The sequence below is a fragment of the Pleurodeles waltl genome, chromosome 3_1 (genome assembly GCF_031143425.1).
Source record: "Pleurodeles waltl isolate 20211129_DDA chromosome 3_1, aPleWal1.hap1.20221129, whole genome shotgun sequence".
NCBI lineage: Eukaryota > Metazoa > Chordata > Amphibia > Caudata > Salamandridae > Pleurodeles > Pleurodeles waltl.
Window position 1 is genome coordinate 1,124,250,923 of NC_090440.1, and position 23,795 is coordinate 1,124,274,717.

Genomic DNA, 23,795 nt, shown 5'->3' on the forward strand with positions numbered 1-23,795 from the left:
GACTGTTCCAAAACTCTATCCCTTCATGTGTTATGACTAAACAAAACAAAGTTGACATCTTTTTCACAAAGACAACAAGTGTACCTTGATGGAGATTTAAAGGCATAGTTTTATACGGCACACCCACATCCTCTGAGCCTTCAATCCTCATATATTGAGGATGCAGATCTTCTACAGCTTTCTCAGCTTCTAAACTACCTTGAGACACCTATTCAGGTAAACAAAGTTACTAGTGCAATAGGGTTTCTTAAGATAAATAAAGCACCAGATCAAGACTGTGTCTTGGGTGGTGGGGGGGGAGGGGATGCGATGTGGGGAGAAGGTACTTTAATAAGCAATTTGTTACATTACTGTCTTAGGTGACACTATGGCGGTCATTCTGACCGCGGCGGGCGGCGGTCGCCGCCCGCCATGCGGTCACCGCCAAATGGCCACTCCGCTGTCAGAAGATCGCGGATGCCATTCTGGCTTTCCAGCTGGGCCGGCGGGCGACCGCCAAAAGAGCGCCCGCCGGCCCAGCGGGAAAGGCCCTGCAACAATGAAGCCAGCATTGAAAAACCGCCAGAAACAGGATGGCGGGAAGGGGGTCGGAATCTCCATGGCGGTGCTGCTTGCAGCGCCGCCATGGAGATTCAGCCCATGCAGGGGAAATCCGGCGGGAAACTGCCGGATTCCCTTTTCTGACCGCGGCTTTACCGCCGCGGTCAGAATGGGCTTGGAAGCACTGCCAGCCTGTTGGCGGTGCTTCCGTGGTCCCCGGCCCTGGCGGTCTTGGACCGCCAGGGTCGGAATGACCCCCTATATCTCTTTGATGCCTGAAACTGATGTCGCTCTCATTCCTAAGGCACAAAAGCTCCTCAGCTTTGCACTTAGCATACACCTTTGCACTTCTCAATTATGGGTGTAACAAGGTTACTTGCAAAGGCTTTGACCAATTGCCCTGAAGGTCTGCTTCACAACTGAGAGAGCCCAACCAATGTTGCTTAATGAATACCCCAGTAACCTAAAAACAGTGATTCACCTAGTTGAAAAGGTTAAGATGAAGAAAATTCAGGCCCCAGGCTGCTAACCAGGACCCGTAAGTGAGTCAACAAAAAGTGGGGGAAAAATCTCTTGAAATGGGTAACACGTTACAATTAATCAGCAATGGCATGGAGAATTACCGAAACCTCTTACAGGGTGGCAATCACACTGTTCTCATAGAGAGCCTATTTCTCGCTTCTTTTTCCAACAGGTGTTTTTCTCCTAGAAATTCAATAGTAGGTCACGCCTAAGTGAGAAGTAAGACATCTACTCAGACTGACCCCTGTGAATCTGGGCTACATCTCGGTTACACCTCAACGCAATAGCAGAGCTATGGAACTTCATCAGCTAAAGTAACAGCACTATACAAATCACAAAAAGTCAAACAAAATAAGTAATACCATATACTTTCCCAAAACTCTGTTTTCTACATTTTCGTGGATATTTAGAAACTGTCCAAGGGTCCCAAGTGTCTGTTTTTTCAGGCAGTAAAACACAACACTGGCTAGTCGAGAATTGGTCATGTCCGGTGAGGGTTTCTCAATGAATTTTGTAATCCTGTAAAAACATCGAAACTGGTTAGTTATATTCCTTACTGAACCAATTGTAAAAGTTCTATTTTTGTTTTTTTTTGCGAAGGCTTAAAATAAAAATATACAAATATTCATGAGCCACATCCTGAAAATTAATAAAATATTTGTAGTTATATTTAATGTACCAGGTAGACAAAACAAGAAAAAACAAACATTCACCACTTTTCAGTAAAACAAACAAAAACCATATCGATAATGTAGCTAAATCTTCCTATTGGTATGGGTATTATGAATTTCCAGACACACATTTTTATGACGGCAGTCTTTTTCGCTTTAAAGCAGAAAGCAAAACAGCTCACAATTGTCCAATAGGCAGCTCATAATGTGCAGAGGGTTTAAACGAGATGACACATAGTAAACTAATTCCTCAAACTAATACAATTAGGCAAAATTCACAAGCTTTGAAAATATGTGAAATTCACTCATGAGCGTGAAAACACCATGTAAGGTAAGAGTTGGAAAAAACAGATAAAACTGGGAAATTGTGATGGAACTCCCACAAACTAAGACATCTGGAAGACTCCTAAATCTTGTGCAGGCAGCTTCCACGGAAACACCTGCAAATATACAGTGCATATGATATTTTGTATCTGTGGTGTCAGAACTGATAAGTAGCAAAGAACACACCCAATGTGTTGACACGAGGTTTCTTCACAGAGAACATATTTATAATATGATGAAAATACAGGGGGAAAATTCACTGAAAACCTGTCTAGGATAGAGGTACGATTTCCAGGTGTACTCTTGTTAAATTATGATGTATACAGTTGCATGATCTGTGTCTGAAAACGAGAAGGGCTTTCTGGATCACTAAAAATAAAATCCCCGATCTAGGATAGGCTAATTTCTAGTCACTAAAAATCGTCATGTTTTAGTGAATCAGGTTCCAGCCAAAACTAATTACTTATGTTTTACATCACACTTGTTCTGTGTAGTTCTGCAAGTTATCAGCAGGAAATACTTTTCAAGGTGAGAAAAAGCTGTCTGCTATTCTACAATATAACTAAAAGGTGACAGATGGCCTTGCCTGGCAGTTGAGAAGCACTGTTCCCATGAGAAGGGTCAAAACTGATTTGCATAAGTGAGTCTTTGTCTACAGTGACGTGGTGGGAAAAAACAATGGATTGAAATGCCGCCCGAGTGACTGCCAGTGGCTGAGAACAATTCAAGCATTCCACCCATCACCTTGCTGTTGTTGCTGTTTATGCCTTTAAGTGCAACATATTAGGTTTTCCGAGCTCACTGTGCCACAGGATTCAAGCTATACCTCAGTGATTAGACCTAGGTAGGTCGAAACTGGTATGGGGTGATTGTTTTCTCTTCTGGAGGGGGCCATGCCTGGCAGTTCAGGATGGACTGTAGTCATGAGAATCAGGGTTGGTAATGATCTGGAAAAGGTGGGGCTTTGTCTAAAGTGGCATGGAGGGTGAAAAATGATGGACTGGAGTGCAGCCCAAGCGACTGCCAGTGGGTGAGATTAGAGCATTTCAGTCATCACCTTGTTGTTATTGCAGTTTACACCCTAAAAGTGTTGGGTATACCCAGATGTGTGTCCCCTGCTGACTGTACTGCTAGATCCTAAGATCTCCTTCCTTAGTACCCTTTCCCGACACCTCTATTATCCTCATGACTACCTTTCCCCTGCTATGCTATGGTGTTCGATTTACCGGTCCTGGCATCATGTTGTATCCTCCCTTATCTGGTGGATGCTGTATCCTGTATTCTTCTTGACCATGATATTATTGATTTGATTTGATTCTCTGAACAACTGTAAAGCACTCTGATACCTGCAAGGGTTGCGTTTGCTCTATATGAAACTTCTCAAGTAAAAATAAATAAGAAAATTAGTTACTTACCTGTAACTTTAGTTCTCTAGTATTGGAATCTTTCATAGATTCACATGCTTGAATCATTCCCCGTCGTTGAGATGGGAGCCCTCTGTAAATTTAACCAAGCAGTGATGAGATAGATATAACCTATGGGCCCTAGGTCTCTTAATTTAACAGTCTATCAGAGTCATTTTAAGAAAAAGGACCAAACTTGAGCATCCACCAATCAGAAGACACCACCCTCTAGAACCCTCCTGGGAGAAGCTCCAGTATCTCAGATTTTTAGAGCACAAGTGCATATAACATGGCAAAAAGAAGAGAGGTGAAGGTGAGCTTCTCCGGGGAGGTGGGCGGGTCGCATGTGAATCTACAAAAGATTCCAATACTGGAGAATTAAAGTTACAGGTAAGTGACTAATTTTCTTACTCCAGTATTGGAACTTTCATAGATTCACATGCTTGAATCAGTAGCGAGCAGTACCTGTGCACATTGTAACACCCTAGTCGTCTGTTCAAGATACATGGCGAAAACATGTTAATATACACCAAAATTTCAAATCAAATTCTGTCTGCTCACATTATAATCACATCATTATAAGCATCGGACCTGAATCTGAGACTATTAGTCATAAACAATGTGCATACCTGATATCAGGATGGTGGGATAAAAGAGGTGGCTCACCTTCACTGGAGGAGGTTCTTGAGGACTGCTTGACCCACCGCTACCTCTCCTTGAGATAGTGCTTCCAAGCAGTAATGTCTTGTAAACGTATGGCAGCTTTTCCACGTCGCTGCTCTACAAATGTCTTGTAGTGGTACCCCAGCAAACAGCACTGCTGAAGAAGAAACTGCCCGCGTGGAATGTGCACGGACAGACAAATGTAGTGGCTTGCCCGCTGCCTGTTGGCAAAATTGAATTGCAGAGGAGATCCATCTAGCTATGCTCTGTTTGGAGAGCAGTTGACCTTGCCTGGGTGCACTGTAAGCCACAAACAGTTCATTGGACCTGCGAAAAGATTTAATCCTGTCCAAATAGAATTTAACACACCTTTTAATATCTAAAGAGTGCAAAGCTCTCTCCGTAGGAGTTGACAGATCTGGAAAAATGTCTTGAAAACTAAGGGCTCATTCAGATGAAATCCAAAGGGACCTTTGAGATAAAATGTGGGTTAGTGCGCAAGATTAGTCTGTCCTGTTTAATCTGTAAAAACGGCTCTTGTATGGAAAGTGCTTGTATCTCACTGACTTGTCTGGCTGATGTGAGAGCCACAAGTAAGGCAACCCTCCAGGAGAGGAATTTCAGAGATGCTCGATGAATTGGCTCGAAAGGCTGCTTCATCAGTTGCGCAAGGTCAATATTCAGATTCCATAAGGGAGGAGGAGGCCTTAAATGGAGGAAAGACTCTGAAAAGTTCTTTCATTTTATCAATCTAGAGGACCATAACGAAGGTGAAGAGTCTGAACGCCTGTACGATGCAATCGCTGCCATGTGCCCATTTATAGAGGAATGCGCAAGTCCCGATTGCGCTAAATCCAGTAAGTAAGGCAATATTTGCTCCGGCGAATAGGAAAGAGGATCAATTTGCTGTTGGTGACACCACAAACAAAACTTCCACTTACAAGAGTAAGCTTTATTTGTGCTAGCTGCTCTGGCCTTGGATAGAATGTCTCTGCACTCCTGTGGAAAATTTAAATGTGCAAATTCCCTGTGCTCAGGAGCCATGCTGATAATCGCATCGACTGAGGATCCGGATGCAATATCTGCCCTCTGCTCATTGTCAGCAAGTGCGGGGATGGTTTCAGTGGGATGTGAGGCTTCAATGACAAAAGAAGAAGCTCTACAAACCAATGTTGGCGAAGCCAGCACAGAGCTATTAATATCAGAGTGCACGGTTTCCTCTTCATCTTTGTCAGGACTCTCGGGATCAGTGGTATTGGAGGGAAAGCGTATGTAAAGATTCCTGACCAAGCTATGGAAAACGCATTCCCCCATGATATCTTTTGGTGATGCCAGCCTGCGAAGTATTGGCATTTGGCGTTCAACCCGCTGGCGAATAGGTCAAATTTGGGCGTTCCCCACTGGGACAAAATGTGGTTGACTGTGGAGGGGTCCAGTTCCCATTCGTGACACATCGATTTTTGCCTACTGAGCGAGTCTGCTATCTTGTTCTGCATACAAGGAAGGTGCACCGCTGTGAGCCTGATGTCGTTCTGCGACGCCCAGTTCCATATTCTTTGAGCTTCCCTGGAGAAAGGAAGAGATCTTGGGCCTCCCTGTTTGTTGAGGTAATGCATCGTAGTGTGTTGTCCGTTCTTATTACCACCTCTGAACCGGCAATCTTTGGGAGAAAAGCCTTTAAAGCCAGATAAACTGCTTTGAGCTCCAGCAGATTGATGTGCATTGTCCTCAACTCTAGTGGCCACTTGCCACTTACTTGTAGGTCTTGTAAAACAGCTCCCCAACCTTCCAGGGAGGCATCTGTGGTGATAGTCCACGGTGCTGGGCGATGGAGAACCGATAGGCCGACAGACAGATGATGTTTTTGAGACCACCATACCAGAGCTTTGACTATTGCTAGGGTTATGTTTATGTGATCTTCAAAGCTTCCTGAAATCTGGAGCCATTGTAGATTGAGCTGCTCTTGCAGGGGTGCATCTTCAGCCTGCAGAGAGGAACTAGAGGTATGCACAATGACATCATGCCCAGTAAAGATTTGAAGAGTCGAACTGAAAAGTAGTCCTTTCTCCAAATCAATTTAGCTAGAGCGAATATTTTTTTTTTTGAATCTTCACAGTAGGACATGCCATGGTGGATAGTGTCCAGTTTTGCTCCTAAAAAGGTGATCCTGCATGATGGTAGGGGTTTGGATTTCTCCCTGTTGAGGATCAGGCCTAAGCTGCTGAGCAAGGAAACGCACTTTCTTGTTGACCTGTGCTCTCCTGCATGGGTGTTTCCCTTTATCAGCCAATCATCTAGATATGGGAATACCTAATGTCTTCTTCTCCTCAGAAAGGCTGGAATCGGCGCTAGGCACTTTGTAAATGTCCTGGGAGCTGACTTTAGGCCAAAAGGGAGGACCTCAATTTGAAAAATGACTTCCGGCTACCATGAATTTCAGGTATTGTCTGTGGGCTGGGTGAATGGGGGATATGGAAATATGCATCCTTTAGGTCTAGTGTAGACATCAAATTTTCCTGGTAAAATCGCAGAAGGACATCATGTAAGCTTACAATGCGGAAGGATTGTTTTTTCAAGTATGCGTTTAATTCTCTGAGGTCGAGGATCGGCCTCCAGTCCTTCCACTTTTTGCGTATGAGAAAGAACCTGGAGTAAAAACCTCTTCCTCGCTGTGATGGAGCAACTCTCTATTGCTCCTTTAAGGAGCATTTTGTTGATCTCCATTTTGAGTTGTTCTAGATACTTCGGTGAAGTTCTGCGAGGAGGATTGGGAGAAGGTATTTGGACAAACTCTTGAGTGTGGCCATGCTTCACTAATTGTAAGACCCACTTGTCTGATGTTATGACTGGCCATTGTTGGAAAAACAGGGATATCTTTCCGCCTAGAACCGGAGGAGGATGGTCGGATGAAGCCGAGGCCTTGGATGTATCACGCTCTGCAAGCTGAGTCTTTAGCAAGGCGAGTTGGGCGTCCTCTAGAGCCAGATCTGCCGTAAGCCGCTTGTGGCGGTTGCCTCTGTGTGTAGCATTGACGGAACTGCTGAGAGGAGGAAGGATACGTTGAGTACCTGTATTGTTGGTAGCCTTCCCTATATGAAGTCATTCCATGTCCTCTTGTGGCTCGAAAGGAAGGTTTCCGAAACTGGAGAGTTCCCAACGATTTTGCCGTATCTGTGTCGGATTTAATTTACTGCAGCGTCTCGTCAATATGTTTTCCAAACAATGCCTGGCCATCGAAAGGAAGATCTAAGATTTTATTCTGGACCTCAGGACGGAACGATGAAGCCTTTTCTCCGAAGGACAGTCGCCCCTGCGAGCTGACGAAACGCAGTTGTGGCTATATCCATAGCACAATCTATCAGTTCCGCTGACGTACGCTATTCCTCATGTAATTTCTTCTTTGCCTCCAACAGTACATCCTTCGGCAACTGGTCAATATGCGGGGGGATGTCTGCGCATAGTTGTCTGTTATATCTGGCTAACGCTACCAGGGGGATAGCCGCTTTTATAACACGGCTAGACATTGCTGAAAACCTCTTTCCAATATTGTCCAACCGCCTACCCTCCTTGTCCGGAGGTGCGGAAATTGAAGCAGAGGGATTTTTGGACCTTCTCTGTGCCGCCTGAGCGACCACTGAATCTGGATGAGGGTGACCAGTCAGACATGCTGGGGCATCCTCCGGTGCCTTGTACTTTTTGTCCAGTTGAGGAAGCACTGCCGTGACCGTAGCAGGGTTGTGCCTGACTTTCAAACCCTCTTCCCATAAGAAGTTGACAAATGGTATGGAACATACAGATTTCTGGAACATCTCCTTAAAATCATATAAAAAGCAATCTGTTTGCTTGGATGGCATTAGAAGAGCAAACTGTTTAGCCGCTCTCTCCAGGAGATTATGGAGTCCCCCAATTTCATCTGGTGGAGAATCCACTTTCGACTGAGAAGGGGAAGGAGGAGCTGGAATTACATATTTGTCCCACTGCGACTGAATGTCAGGGAGTTCTCCTTCTTCTTGATCACCTTCCGAAACATCAGTGTCCTGTGGTATGGTCATATCCGGCGTGGCCACATTCAATAGTGGCAAAGAGGTTGGCCTCTGACTTGGAGTGGTAACCCCTGAATCGGACGACAAAGGAGGCTGTGGTTGTCTCTGTTCCTGAGGAGGAAAAAGTTTACTGTAATCAGCAAGCATTGCTCTGAGATCAGACAGCAAAGAGCTTGATATGTATGCATCCTCCTGGTATGCCTGATCCCCTACATAGTACTGCGGGTCATAGGTCTTGCCATACTCATCCTTCTCCTCTTGATATTTCACATTTAACTGTGAGGGGCTATGTGCTGTTCCAAATGGTCCCTCTTCGTCTGATTCTTCATCCCCCTCCAGCAGACGTGCTGGCATGAGAGGGGTTACTTTACTAGGTGAAGTATGCCATGGAGTAAGTTTTACATGGCTTCTGTGCTGTTTTACCCTCGTCGACTGTGCAGATATATAGTTCATCGACGGTGGAGTTGTCGACGACAAACGCATAGAGATCTTAATCGTCAACGGCCTTACTGAAGAATCTACCATTGACTAGGTCGTCGATGATGACAATGCTGACACCATTGTTACTGCCGTCGACGATGATGGCGTGTAGATCCTCGTTGACGATGACTTCGTCGACGCTGTCATCGTCGGCGGTGGGATGCTCGTCGTCGTCAGAACTGCCGTCGTCACTGAAAAAGTGGAAATTGCCGTCGACTGTGAAAAGGCACTCACCGACGTCATTGTCGACGATAAGACTGTTGTTGACGGTATAGTCTTTGCCCTAGGAGCAGATGGGGGCCTTTTGAAAGGGGCAGCAGACACAGATGAAGGCACAGAAGATGTCTTTTTGTGCCTTTCAGAGCTGCTGGCATGACCTCTTTCCCCTTTTTGGAGACTCTATGAAGCAAAATGGAGGGGCTGCGACCTTTGAAAGACCCTGAGGTGGTCTTTTCTTCATTGCGCGGAAGAAGATCCTGAATGTGATCTAGTCCTTTTTGATGACTTTTTGGACGATGTTGGGGAGTCATCACTATCTGAATCATAGACTGGATTATCTCTGGACTTACGTTTTTGCAGCCATATCAATAATCTGCCTTCTCTATCCTTCAGAGTCTTGGAAGAAAACGTATGAAAAACCTGAAAGTCCTTAGCTGAGTGGTCTGGACAGAGGCAGTTTATGCAGTCCTGATGAGGGCCTTCAGAATGTAGTCTCTTTTTGCCACAGGTCTTGCAGGCTCTGAATAAACCCTTCTTTTCCTTGTCATTCATGCTGTAGGACTTACCCACAAACAGTAAAAACAAGTTTAGCAGAACAAAATCAGCTTAGAGCTAATCCAAAAGTGTGAAGAAAGAGCAGAGCTCTGAGGAGACTCCCTAATATGACGTGCGGTAGAAAATCTGAGGTACTGGAGCTACTCTCAGGAGGGTTCTAGATGGTGGTGTCTTCTGATTGGTGGATGCTCATGTTTGGTCCTTTTTCTTAAAATGACTCTGATAGACTATAACATTAAGAGGCCTAGGGTCCTTAGGTTATATCTATGTCAACAGTGCTTGGTTAAATGCACTGGGGGGCTCCCATCTCAACGACGGGGAATGATTCAAGCATGTGAATCTATGAAAGTTCCAATACTGGAGTAAGTAGAACTTATACCTCACTGGTGAGACCCAAGTAGGTTTAAACTGGCATGGGAATTATTGTTGACCTTTCCAGAGGGGGCCATGTCTGGCAGGTTGGGTCAGACAGTTGTCATGCAGGATTGAGACTAACTTGTAAAAGGCGGGCCTTTCTCTATGGTAGCATGGTGAGCAAGAAATGATGGGCTGGAATGCTGAAGCGGTTGTCAGTGGGTGAGATTAATTTGAGCATTCCATCCATCACCTTGTTTGTGGTTGTTGCAGTTTACACCCTAAATGTGACAGGTCTGGTGCTCATGGTGCCACCGGTGTTCTTCTCTCACTCACTGATGAGACCTAAGTAGGTTGCAATTAATATGGGGTTGAATGTGGCCCCTTCTAGAGAGGACCTTCTCTGGCAGTTCAAAATAGACTGTCCCCATGAGCAGCAGGGTTAGTACTAATTTGCATAAGGTAGGGCTTTGTCTAGAGTGGTATGGTCGTTACAAAATGATGACTGGAATTTAGCCCAAGCAATTGTCATTGCCTGAGATTAATTCCAGCATTCCATCCATCACCATATTTTTGTAGCAGTTGACGCCCAAAGTGCAACGGGTATGCCCAGATGTGGGCCCCATGGTCACTTTGCCACAGGACTCATGGAGACCTAAGTAGGTCATAACTGGCCAGAAGTTGCTTGAGGTCCCTTCTGAAATTGGCTTGGGCTAGCAGTTTGGGACAGACTGTTCTCATGAGGAGCAGGGTGAATATTGATTTGCAGGAGAGGTTTTGGCTACAGTGGCATGGGGGTAAAAAAGTATGGACTAGAATGCTGCCCTGGCAATTGACAGCAGCTGAGATTACTTTAAGCATTTCAAACCTCATCTTGCTGTTTTTGTAACACTTTGACAGTGGACAGTAAGTTTCAGACAATGGACTCCATTAGGTGGGTGAGACCGTCGAACACAGAAAATAATGACATGTTGTTGCTGTATGAAGGTTGAAACTCACACTGAGGCTCAAGGTGGACAATAAATGAATTTTGTATGAAACAATATATTCAGGGGTTTTGTCAAGAAATAGAATTACAACTATATGTGATATTTTTTGATCTCCAACTGGGAGTGTTTGTGAGAATGTAGGGAGGAGACATTCTGGACTTAGAAGGACAAGGAAGAGGAAGAGGAAGTAGACATTATGTGTACCTCGGGTGATGTGACTGGCTTCTTGAGGATGGAGTTTCTGATTTCCGCAATTTTGCCCCCCAGAGACATCTGTATTTCAGTGCAAAGTTATCTTATGATAAGAAAGAGAGAAAGTGAGGAGTGACGCTGATTTGAACTCTGCAGCCACCTTATTTTGGAAAATTTGAAAATTTATGAGATTGCAGAAAACTGTGCTTGAGCTAGCAGCAAGTGGTGGTTGGTGGATTGCAATGATGTAATCTTGGTGTCAAAGCATGCATTAACAATATGAGTTCAGAGCTTCATTTTAGAGCACACTTTTTTACAGTGATGTTGACGGCATATATTATAACATTATCTGAGCAAAACCTGTAGGCAGTAAAGCAGTGAACAGAGGAAATGATTCACTGATGGTAAGACATGGATGTCAACAACAAGAAATTATCAAGGTTAGACAACTTTGTAAAGTACTTAAATGCTACAAAACATAGTCCAATGAAGACTGGGGAGGGCCCTTGATGCCACAACTTGGGAGTGGGGGTCATTCTCTTCCAAGATCATAGAAAGCGAAAGATAGAGTATCTGAAATGGAGGATAATGAGAAACCTAAACAAAGCACAGTCAACAGTTTGTTTGCTACATCCAAATTCCTGGAAGATTGTGTGGAAGATATGTAAGGTTTTGTTTTAAGAAATGACTTACATTTTGTAGGTTTCCTAGAAAGGACAGGGCGTGGCACTCAAACAGTGGAATAGTGGTTGAGAAGCCTAAACCCTAATGACTGTGAATTATAAGGACATAAATTAAGACCTTAAAATATCCCAGGAAAAAAACCCAATCCTGCATGAGTCCCTGTGGATTACAAGCTTCACGATCTATACAAGAAAAACTTGCCACTTGGACTGACATGTCACCCGCCTGACCATAACTGCTAGATCAAATATAGTTCTCAAACTACAATTCAATGATGGATCTCGGCACAAGAAACCACAACAAGTCAGCTCACTGAAGAGTCCAGGGGATGCCAAACTCATCCTCTCTGAAAATGAAGAACAGATAGAGCCCAAATTATGGGCACCAGAAAGAGTAGAACAAAATGAAGATGTATATTAGCATAGTCTGCCTCCGACTGGAGAATCCCATTGGCCCAAAGAACAATATTAAGAGAATCCTTACCACCTGTGCACACAACGCCCTCGAGAAAATAACACCCATCTGCCCTTGATGCACACCTTTCACACATTTATTTTAGAGGAGGAGGGCTGAGAAATTGAAGAAGTCAGTGTTTAGAGTTACTCCACTTTTATGCGCAGCATATAACCTACAGGTACTTTTAAGTGACAGGTAAGGATAAGATCAGCACTTGGTTTGAACCAGGACACACCCTTGAAATATGATTAGTTCAGTTAAATGGAATTAAACATGGAGGAGATGAGGCATGTACACGACCTGATGTCCCTCCTAAAGGCAGTAAAAACAGTGTATGCTTATTTCATTGATGCTTCAGTTTCAGAAACATGGGGAGGGTGGATGGAAATGTTTTGTCTTGTAGGTATACAGGTTTTAACTTTTGATGCCTTTTCTGAAAAAACTATACATCTACTTACTAATCACGCTTTCATAGAAGATACAGAGGAGTTGTCATACTAATTATTCGAAACTTACCCCAGCCGAATAACCAATATATGGACAGATAAATTAGGCAGATGTATGATGTTTTACACCATCAACGTAAAAATGACAATGGCTCAATTACCACAGAGATGCCATACCTTTCTGATTTATAAAACCCCCAGATGTTAACACCCAGCCATTTTCCACAAATTAAAGAAAACAAGGAAAGCAGAAATAGAAGTCAAAGAAGATGAAGGATGGATGTTTGCCTTGGTGGCACAGAGAGAAGATGAATTATATACATATACTGCAATTTAAATACCTACATAGGAACGTCTTAACACCACAGTGATTGTGGATAATGCAGCATAGCCTGGACCCCAACTGCATAAGATGCAGAACAGATGGAGCAGAGTTTCTACACACAGTATCACTAGATCGTGCTTGGAACACCTGTTTAACACACTACAGACAGTCCTTGGCCACCTGATCAAATCAGACCCCAAGCTAGCCCAGTTAAACATTACGGAAGTGGGGGAAATAGTCTGGTGTTGGTCAAACGAGATACTGCACAGAACTGGAGAAACTTGGTATCCCCCAGTGGTGCATAATGGAAAGTTGATCTGGATATGTGTAGCATCCTTGAACATCCAATATACAAGACTAGAGACTGCCCTCAGAAACACAGAAAGAATTGGGGGAAGTGGACCCAATACAGAGGAAATACAGCAGTTTAAAGCAAAAAGTAGCTTATGGATTGCATGTGTGGTTCAAAATCGTATTAAGAGCCCGTAAATGCATAATCTTGGTCATTTATATGAATGGGAGTATGGGATACAATGTTGAGAAACATGCTTCTAGTGCCTCATAATAATACATGCACAATGCACGTGGTTGTAAAATTTCATAAGTTAATCATAAGATACATTAAAAAACTGAAAATAAAACAGAACTGTGGTCAGCCATGACATCATCATTTGCGCTGCTTCAGCTCCACAAGTGTAATGTTATGGAACATATCTTCATCTTAAAAAGAAAAAAAACACCATGTCCATCATTACGAATGGCCTGAAGTGGTATCCCCAGGGTCACACCCCCCCAACGAAGTACTGAGTAGCCTAATGCCCCTGGGCCCATAGTCACTGGGTGTTTGAACCCCTGGCTTGGTAATTCAAGTCCTGGAGACACTGGGAATGGTTTTACTGGGTGCTCACCTGGTAAAACATTGAAGGAATGGGGCAGGGAAGAGCAAAGCTCAGCTCCTGCCTGCGCCATGCAGCACTACAGGAGTAGCATACAATACTCCATAAATCAACGCCATGGCTTACCCCGCTAAGTCCCCCAAACAGCAAGGTCAGATGCAAGCACACCCAGCCACATCCAGAGCCCCAAGCCAGAGGCTGCAGCCCAGACAAGTCCACCATCTACCCCAACAACTCCATGGGAGAACAGACTGCCTGTCACCTTCCCTACTCCTTTGCTGAACTGCGATGTCAGGTGTGAGTCCATACCTGACAAACAGAGGAAGACCCAGGCCATTGGCAAACTCTAGAACGGATGGCTATCCCTCTGAGGAAAGAGAGCGGTGGATCATTCACGGATGCCCAGGGCTGAGTGCACCTCCACCCACCCTGATGTAGAGCACAACCCTAGCCTCCCTGACCACAAACCTCCACCTATGCCCCATTGACATTTTTGCTGCGGTCTGAGTAGGTGGGATATGTCACCAGCTTTGTCCCAGGGAACAGGTAAAAAACAATGCCAGATAGGTACCCAGAAAAAGGCAAAAACATGTGGATATTCGTCATTTCAGGGGAAAAGCGCGTAATTGCTAGATTTTGGTTCAAGGATAGTGACATAAATCAGAGATTCTGGCCCCCAATATCTGCACAGCAAAATCTGCCAATGTCATAATGAAAGCCCACAATACTTTAAACACTGATTCAGCAATGTGACCTTACTCATGATATAATATTGAAATACTTTTAAAAATCGTCCTGCATCTATTGAATCAACTATATCAACTTGCACAATATCGTCAAGATAAGCAGATAAGAAGCTCAAATAGTAAATCTATACTGCCCTACTGTTGTAATGGGGTTGTAAAAGAAGAGACGTTCACGAGTTACTCTTCTGAGAGAGAGCTTTTATTCTTCTTCTCTAATGCTCCATCCTCACACAGCTTGCTCTTCTCACAACTAACGTTCTAACGTGAGCTCCCAGTCAACATTCTAAACTCAAGGAACATACTATATCATCAAATAAAAAGGGGAGATGGAGCAGTCTATTATTCACAACCATTAACAGATTGATCACATATAATGGCTAGATTGCTATACACAACATAATTATTGGCTTTAACAATTTGTAGGATTGACTGGCAACTGAACAAAATTGGATTATAACACATCTTTCATCCCAAAAGAAATAAATAAAGGAAATGCAAGGAAAGAATAGGGCGGGGGGCTGAGCAGGATAGAGAACAAGGAGGAGAAACCCTATGGGAGAACACAACAAGGAGAAGGATTAAGAGAATAAGCCAATGTAAGAGCTTATACGTTTTACAGAGGATTTATACAATCCCTTCAGTGGTGCAATGCCAAGGAGATGACAAGAGTACATTATATGTTAACAACATAGTCCTTATGCCACGTCTTGAGTTCGGATTTGTCTTTTGTGTGTCGAATTGGTGAGGTCAGTTTTCATATCATGACTTGACGACTCCTTCTCACTACCCGGGTTGACAGGAGCATCATTTCTAACTATTCTGTCCATGCTCCAACACTGACCATTATCTAATATCACAACATTGTGTTTAACTTTGCTGATTCATACAGGTCCCATAAAATTCGTACCCTTCATTGTACTAAATTTCGGTCTTTTGACCAACACCCAATCACCCACTCTCCGCACACGTTCTTCCACGCCATGCTTGAGGTCATAGAACCTTTTGTACTTGTCTTGATGTACGGAAATCTGGATATTGGTATCAGGGACGGTACGCCCCATTTTGTCTCCTCCCCCTAACCATGCGGGAAACAACTTCGAGCTAGGTTTCCTACCTTTTAAGGCCAAAAATGGGGAGACTTGAGTGGGAGCTCTTAAGTTGGAGTCATGTTCTTTAATAGAGGCTCCGTAAATGAGAATATCAACCTGGAAACGAAGGGTTTTCTGTGCATCATGGAGAATGTGTTGCATGACTTTCTGAAAACGCAGTAGCTGACACTAACCCAAACGGCATCCTGTTAAACATGTAAGAGCCCAGTGGAGTGGTGAAAGCAGTTAACCATTTGGAGTCAGGATGTAGCTCCACCTGGTGATAGGCATTGGATAAGTCCAGAACCGAAAAGCATACGGCCTCCCCCATAGTGCTTAACATTTCCTGAATCCTGGGAAGGGGGTGTCTATCAACCCAGATGTGCTTGTTCAAATCTCTCAGATCAATGCAGACTCTGATATCGACACAGTGATTTTTCTTTGCTATGACAATAGGGGCCAGCCATTCCGAGCTGTCAATGGGTTGTATTATGCCAAGCGATTCAAGTCTGTGTAACTCTCTAGCAAGAGCGTCCTTGAGTAAAAACAGAACTGGCCGGGTTTTGTGTACCACGGGTTTAGAGCCAGGTTTTAATTTTATTTTGTTCTGAAAATCTTTGAGCACACCCAATTTCTCAGAAAAAATCTCTGGGAATTAATTGAAAATACGTGCCGTGGAGGTATGTTCATTGATAATCAAAACTTGTTCTGGTTTGTTAGGATCTAACTTGATTCCAAGTTCTTTTTGGTGTTGCCAGCCCAATAAGATGGAACCCTCCTGTACAACATATATTTTCCCTACCGTGGAACGACCCTTTAATGATATGCAAGCCTTGAACATACTTCTGATGGGAATGGGATCTTTGTTGTAACCTTTTGGGGAAACATCTGGTGTGACTAATTTTAAAGCTTGAGCATCTTTCATCTTATAAAAGTCAGCAATGTTTAAAAGGGTGAAGGGAGAACATGAGTCTGCAAAAGCTTTGATAGGGTTATTGCCAATGTATATGGTGCATTCTGGATACTGGGTGTGAACCGCGTTCTCATCTTGGATTTGGAAAATATTCTTCTTTATTTCGTGGAGGTTTTCCTCCACCCTTTTATTGTCATTAGGTCTGTCAGTTTTCATTGGGTCTCTACAGACCCTTGCAAAGTGGCCCTTTCTACCACATTTCCTGCAGGTGGCTGTCTTTGCTTGGCAATTACTTGAATTAGTCAGATGATTGTTACTCCCACAACGGAAGCACTTAAGGTGTGGATTTACATTGGAACAAGATCTCTCACTACTTTTAATTTTGAGCACACTATCATCGGACTTAATTTAATTTATTTCTGAAATTTGCTCAAGAGGAGTTGGGCCTTTAATTTCCTGTTAACACATAGCTGTGTGTTCAATGGATTTGGCAATCTCAATCGCTTCTTTTAAATTGGGTTGTTTTTGTAACAGTTTTTATTGTATTTTAAGATTGTTAGTACAGCGTAATAATTGATCACAAATCAGGGAATCACTTAGGTCTCCAAAGTTGCATAATGTGCTAAGACCTCTCAAGGTGGCTACCTAATTGGTTATACTTTCATTCTTCCCTTGAGTGCGACAGAAGAATTTATGCCGTTCTAATACAACTTTTATCCTATCACCAAATTGTTTTTCTAATTTAATATACGTGATGACATACTCGTCACGTTCATCATCCGGTTCTGGTTCAGGTAAAGTTTCATACATTTTTCTGCCATGAGTACCTAAGTTATGTAGTAATATGTGTTGTTTCTTGACCGCACTAAATTTGTCCCCCCCAATAGCTATCAAATAGGATTCAAAAATTTTTATCCAGTCCTTCCAAGGAATGTTAGGTTCTCCCATTTCGTTGAGAAATGGAATGGGTTGAGACATGCTAGCTGCGGCCATGATACAAATAAAAGAGTGTAACGATTATGCAAAATGGATTTTTCACTAAATTAACTATGTATTACAGTTATAGAATGGAAAAATAAGAGATTACCTTAAATAAGGTTTGAAATGTTAAAAGTTCACCTGAACTACAGTAACAAAACTTTCCTTTTACCATCAGCTCAATACGTATGTTTCGATCACACAATCTCAACACAGACACAATATGACACTTAGAACCAATTGTTAGGTTAAGCAAAATTGTCATATTACTACTGTGCAAAAGGCATAAGTACTGTGCACAATATAAGCTTGAAATTCTGATGAGACACGTAGAAAGGCAATGATTAAAAAGATTGACTCGGTTCTCAAAAAGGTGTTCGCGCCACCGAACAACTCCTTTGACGCGCTGTTGCACAGTCGAATGTTCCTGACAGGCAGTTAAAATAAGCTGTGCCCATCAGCGAGACCTTGACAATGTGTCTATATCAGGAAGGAGTGCCGAAAATCAACCAAGGAAAAACCTATTGACGTGCTGTTGTACAGTGGAATGTTCCTGACAGGCAGTTAAAATCAGCTGTGCCCGTCAGTGAGATAGAGGCCAAAGTGTATTGAGGACGGCGCGTCACAAGCTGTTATAGAGAATTAACTCTTGCCCTGCCGCTACTACTTTCTGCGTGCCCCTCCAAAATGAAATGTTTATAAAGATGAAGCAAATTCCAGCGTGCCGCTGGATTCTTGACAGGCAGATCAAAATAGCTGTGCCTGTCAGCGAAGCTGGCACGCAGACGAAGTAAATTCCTGCGTGCCGCTGGATTCTTGACAGGCAGATCAAAGTAGCTGTGCCTGTCAGCGAAGCCGGCGCGGGGCACGCTCGTCTACTGCAGATAACAATCTCCACGCGCTGCCCCCTTAGCTGAGTGCCTCAAATCGAAACCGACACGCCGCCGAGAGGGTGCCGTTGACAGCTCTCTGAGGGCAAAACAATCAGCGGAGCTTGTCAAAGGACTGACTCGCTCCAGGCTGGCAGGGCATTGTTTTCTTTGAGCTGACAGTTGTAATAATCACTGCTTGAGAGCACAGAGTTAAAGAATACACAGTACCTTTAAGCTGTCGATGGAGTAATGAAAGGGGTAGAGAAGAAAGTGCCCCCTACGCACTTCACCTCGTCGCCAGTGTTGTAATGGGGTTGTAAAAGAAGAGACGTTCATGAGTAACTCTTCTGAGAGAGAGCTTTTATTCTTCTTCTCTAATGCTCCATCCTCACACAGCTTGCTCTTCTCACAACTAACGTTCTAACGTGAGCTCCCACTCAACATTCTAAACTCAAGGAACATACTATATCATCAGATAAAAAGGAGAGATGGAGCAGTCTATTATTCACAACCATTAATAGATTGATCACATGTAATGGCTAGATTGCTATACACAACATAATTATTGGATTTAACAATTTGTAGGATTGACTGGCAACTGAACAAAAGGGGATTATAACACCTACCTATGCTTACCTTTAGGATATGGTGGTGAGTAAATCTGTTTTTCAGCATATGGGTAGGTTGAGGTTTCTGTACAACATATTCGAAATACAACAAACCGAATTCCATCAACCTTGTATTAATGTTACTAAAACTTGACTAAGAAAAAAAAAAAAGATGTGTGGACTATATTCAATATGAATGCATCCACTAACACAACAATAAGCACATATTGATTACAATGACTGATTTGTTTCATACCTGTGAGTGTCAGGACACACCTCAACAATACCCCTGGAAGAAGTCATTTCTCCCTTTTCCATCTCATAATAAATAGCAAGGTCACCTTCCTATAAAACATAAACAGAGAACTTCAGTTATACATGGTTATGGAATGTGAAAACAAATCTCTATCAAAAACCCGACAGTGCAAACCTGGTAATGAATAATTCAAATAATTTGGGTCAAATAACATGTTGTCCAAAATAAGTGATTTCAACCAACGTGCAGTTCACTGTGAATATGTATTTTTTAAACATTTCTCTTGAAACAGTTTGATGTGAATAAGATACTGTCCAATCTCAGGGGGTCATTATGACCCCGGCGGTCGGTGGAAACATGGCGGTAAGTACCGTCGACAGGCTGGCAGTACGTACCGCCATAATATAACATTGGCAGGTTGGCTGAAGTGGGATTATGACCCCGACGACCGTCATGGTATTCATGGCTTCTTTACCGCCACAAAAACCATGGCGGTAGGCACTATCAGTAACAGGGAATTCCTTCCCTGTCACTGATAGGGGTCTCCCTCCTTTCCAATTACCTCCCTCACCCCCCTGCCTCTCCAACATCCTCCACACCCCCTACATTCACGCCCCCTTCACAATCACACACACGTATACACAGATTCCCACAAACATCCACGCATGCATACTTCTACTCACACACACCCGCATACACTTTCAAACATGCACGCAAACACACATTCACAAAACATAACGTACACGCACTCACACCTTCATCCATGCACACTTGCATCCAACATGCAACACACACCCGCATACACTCACATTCAAACATACAAACACACCCCCACACACAACACCCTCTACCCCCCCCCCTGTCGGAGCACCCACTTACCTGTGTGCAGGGGGTCCTCCCGCAGGAGACAGGACCGGGCGCTGCTGCCAGCAGCAGCATCCACCAGCAAAACACCGCCAGGCCGTATTCCTTCTCATAATACGGCTGGCAGTGGTCTACTGGCATGCCACCCTACAGCCATTAGCTAGCATGGCCACAGCCGGATGTCCGCCATCCTTTTGGTGGAAATCCGGCTGGGGTCATATTACAGCGGACAGCTGGTAGCCGTGGCGCCGGTCTTTTGGCGGCCGTTGCCACGGCGGTAGGCGGTTTTTACCACCAGTATCATAATGAGGGCCTAAATCATTTGAAATGCTCTCACTGAATTGTAAGTTTAAAATCTTTTTTCATCGGCGGCTGCCGCAAATCTCAAGAAAATGGGCGGTGGGGGTTGGGGAGGATGGGGGGCAGAGGGGACGGGCATGGAGGGGGTTGGAAATAAAATAATAACACCAGCACAGGCTCGCCCATGCAATCAAGGTGCTGCTCTCATGTTATACCTGCAAAAACAACACATGATGGATGGAATGCGGAACAAATCGAACATTCGCCCAAAGTCACAGATCTGGGTTTAATCCATCAGTTTTTTTTGCTTAATAAGCCACTCCAGTTTGGACCCAGAATGCTTGTTTCTGATCCACGGAGGACCTGACCTGGAAGTTTGGGCTGGACTGTTGCCATGGGGAAAAGGGTCAAGACTGACTTGTTTATGGCTGGGTCCAAACTGAGGTGGCGTGGTGAGCAAAATAATTGATGGATTTAACCCAGATCTGTGACTGGGGGTGAATGTTTGATTGGTTCACACTCCGTCCATCATTTGTGTTTCTTTTGTTGCCCTAAATGCGGCGGGTATGCCCAGACGTGGGTCCCAGGCTCACTATGCCAGTGGATTCAAGCTAGTCTGGCTGATGAAAGGTGCCCTGAAACCGGTCCCAGGATGCTTATTTCTGGTCAAGGGAGGACCTGACCTGGCAATTCAGGCTTGATTGTTCCCATTGGGAACAGGGTCAAGACTGTTTTGCATATGGATACGTTTAAACTGGGGTGGCGTGGTGAGCAAAATAATTGATGGATTAAACCCAGATCTGTGACTTGGGTGAATGTTTGACTGGTTCCGTATTACGTTAGTCGTTTGTGTTTGTTTGCTCATGCTATACCTAGCATGAGAGCAGCATCATGATTGGCCTGAACAGCTTGGTCTGCCGATCAGACAGTGCACTGGGGTATGTGCAGTTTCTCCAACTCGGCTGTGTTGCACAGCCGGGTTGGAGAAACCTAAGTGCAAATGTTAGTTTGGCCAGCCTAAATTGGCCAGCCAAACTGACAAGCACACTTAGTGCACTGACTCCACTCCTCCTCCACCCTCCTATGGACACAGCCCTGCCCCTCCCTGAGCATGATGGCTAAGCCAGCAGATGAAAAATAAAACAATATTAAAATATCATGTTATTTTTCAGCTGCTGGCTCAGCCAATGAGGAGGCTCTCCTTCGCCATTTCAGAGCAGTCGCCCCTGCCTGCTTTATGCAATTGAGGGTCGAAAGGTTAGCCCAAGTTTGTCTGTCCTATCAAGAGTGGAATGCTTAAAAAGTCTTTGATCCATCATCCAGCCTATCCTCTCTTAATAAAAATCTGTAGTCTTCCAATTTCACAATGTTAATAGTAGCCTATGCTGCATGATTAAAAAAACATTTTTACACTTCAGCAAAACCCTTCAGAAGTAAGGCTACTGCAAAGTTTAGCATGTGGTACCAGAATTTGCAAAATAACTTTTTTTTAAACATTGTTTTCCCATAACAAATACATTTGAGTCTTTGACACAGTAGATTTATAAGTTAATAACATATTAAATAAACTAAGAAATAAAAACAAACACTTTTGTAGTGAATACACATCAACACATGCCTGCACTCAAAGAAGACACTACATAAATATAAAGTTGAGACTTTAAAAGTGTGGGTGTGGGTGTGTGTCTATATATCTATTAATGTAAAAAATAAATGTTTAAGTGATGTTACTGTTGTGTGTTAAAATAACACAAAAACATTTAAACCCCACCCCCCAAAGAAAATTGAACAGTTCACTAGTTAATTATTATTTACACCCCTCCACGCACTGCTTATGACCTCAAATATTACATCACTCATGAAATGTTAAATTAAATCTTGGATGACATCCCTAAAGACCGCTCAAATCATATCACTAGTGACATCACTAATGACATCAATGGTGAAACAATAAACATTTATGCCATAGAGTTACTGTGTGGATCCATAGCATGGAAATAGCATAAACCAATGGTTCCCAACCTTTTGGCTCCTTTGGACCCCCACTTTATCTTACAGGAACCTGGGGACCCCCAGTGAACCAATAATGGAATCTGGGACCCCCCACTGAGTCATTACTAGAAGCCGGGGACCCAGGCCTGTAGATAGTTGATGATTTGAACCACAAAACAATACACAAAAAAACACAGAAACAAGCTTTCTATCAAAAACATACACAAATGACAATACATTTTATTTATTTTGCAAACAAATACAATAAAAATGTAAACATTTTAAATTGAAAAGGAAGGTTGGAGCTTTTCTAAATTCAACTGAAGCCACACATCGTCCATACTATATTCTGTTTGATGCACCTGAACTGCTTCCACAAATCAATTTGAGGATATTAATTAAATTTTTAGCCTTCAATTTCAAATTCCTTGACACTTGCAGTACGTTTCAAAATGTTCTAGTGTACATTTAGCCACTTTATACACACTTTATTAATCTTTTGTAAGCAGTCACGCACCCCTTGAGGAGGGTTTGCGGACCCCCAGGGCTCTCTGGGCCACAGGTTGGGAACCACTGGCATAACTATTGGAGGCAATTCTAATTGTGCATGTTGAAAGTTATATGGTGCTCGATTTACAAATTACTTAACTTTGGGGTGGAAGTAATGCTCCAACTTAAACAAGGTAAAAGCAGAGCGCATCTGATGCAGGTTGTGGATTTATGATTGAAAGTAGGTTGTGGCTTAAAGCCAAAGATTGATCCAAAAAACCTGTGAGAAAATGTAAAGCTGCAGTTGACACCAGATTATGCACCAGTGGATAACTAGCCATATGTCTTGTTAAATAGTTGAAATACAGTGGTATACGCACATGCATATAATGAGGACATTTGTAAGGTTGGATATTTATTTACATAACTTTGCTGAAGATTTATATTTATGCTAAATTGTAGAACAACATACAATGTAGAAGGGGCTCACTTAGACATGGTTTATCTCACACTGGTGTTATGCAACCGTGCCCATCTGAGGAATGTGTGTAGGGTATTTGACTAAACTATGGATTGTTGACATTGGGCTTAACGGAGGATGTCTTTTCAGTAGTAAATCTAAACCTGTCAACCTTCTGACTTCAAATTGCAGGTCATGTGAAGTCTTTAATCATGTAATCTCTTGAGGATGAATAGAATATTGTCCACAGGTATAGCGGGTTGAATTGATTGAAGACCACAAACCATACAGGATAATGTCATAATAAATGTATGACTGCAATCAGTAATGTAATCAATGATATAATCATTAAATAACTTCATTCAGCCAATAAAAGCCCATAAAAGTACACAAAATTAAGAAGATCATCCAATTAAAGACAATATAAAATATCTCAATACTTCATCCACTTAAAACCCTTAGAAATA

At 43.2% G+C, this 23,795-nt stretch overlaps 1 protein-coding gene across 1 annotated transcript in view; it reads right to left on the minus strand.

Annotated features, from left to right (window-relative positions):
- LOC138285009 (uncharacterized) overlaps positions 1–23,795 on the minus strand; it is a 597,004-nt gene that overhangs the window by 407,524 nt on the left and 165,685 nt on the right. Inside the window, exons 6-7 of the mRNA XM_069224423.1 lie at positions 19,224–19,312; positions 1,425–1,581 (exon numbers count right to left, since the gene is read on the minus strand). Coding sequence (XP_069080524.1) covers positions 1,425–1,581; positions 19,224–19,312 — 246 coding nt within the window. The remainder of the gene's footprint in view (positions 1–1,424; positions 1,582–19,223; positions 19,313–23,795) is intronic.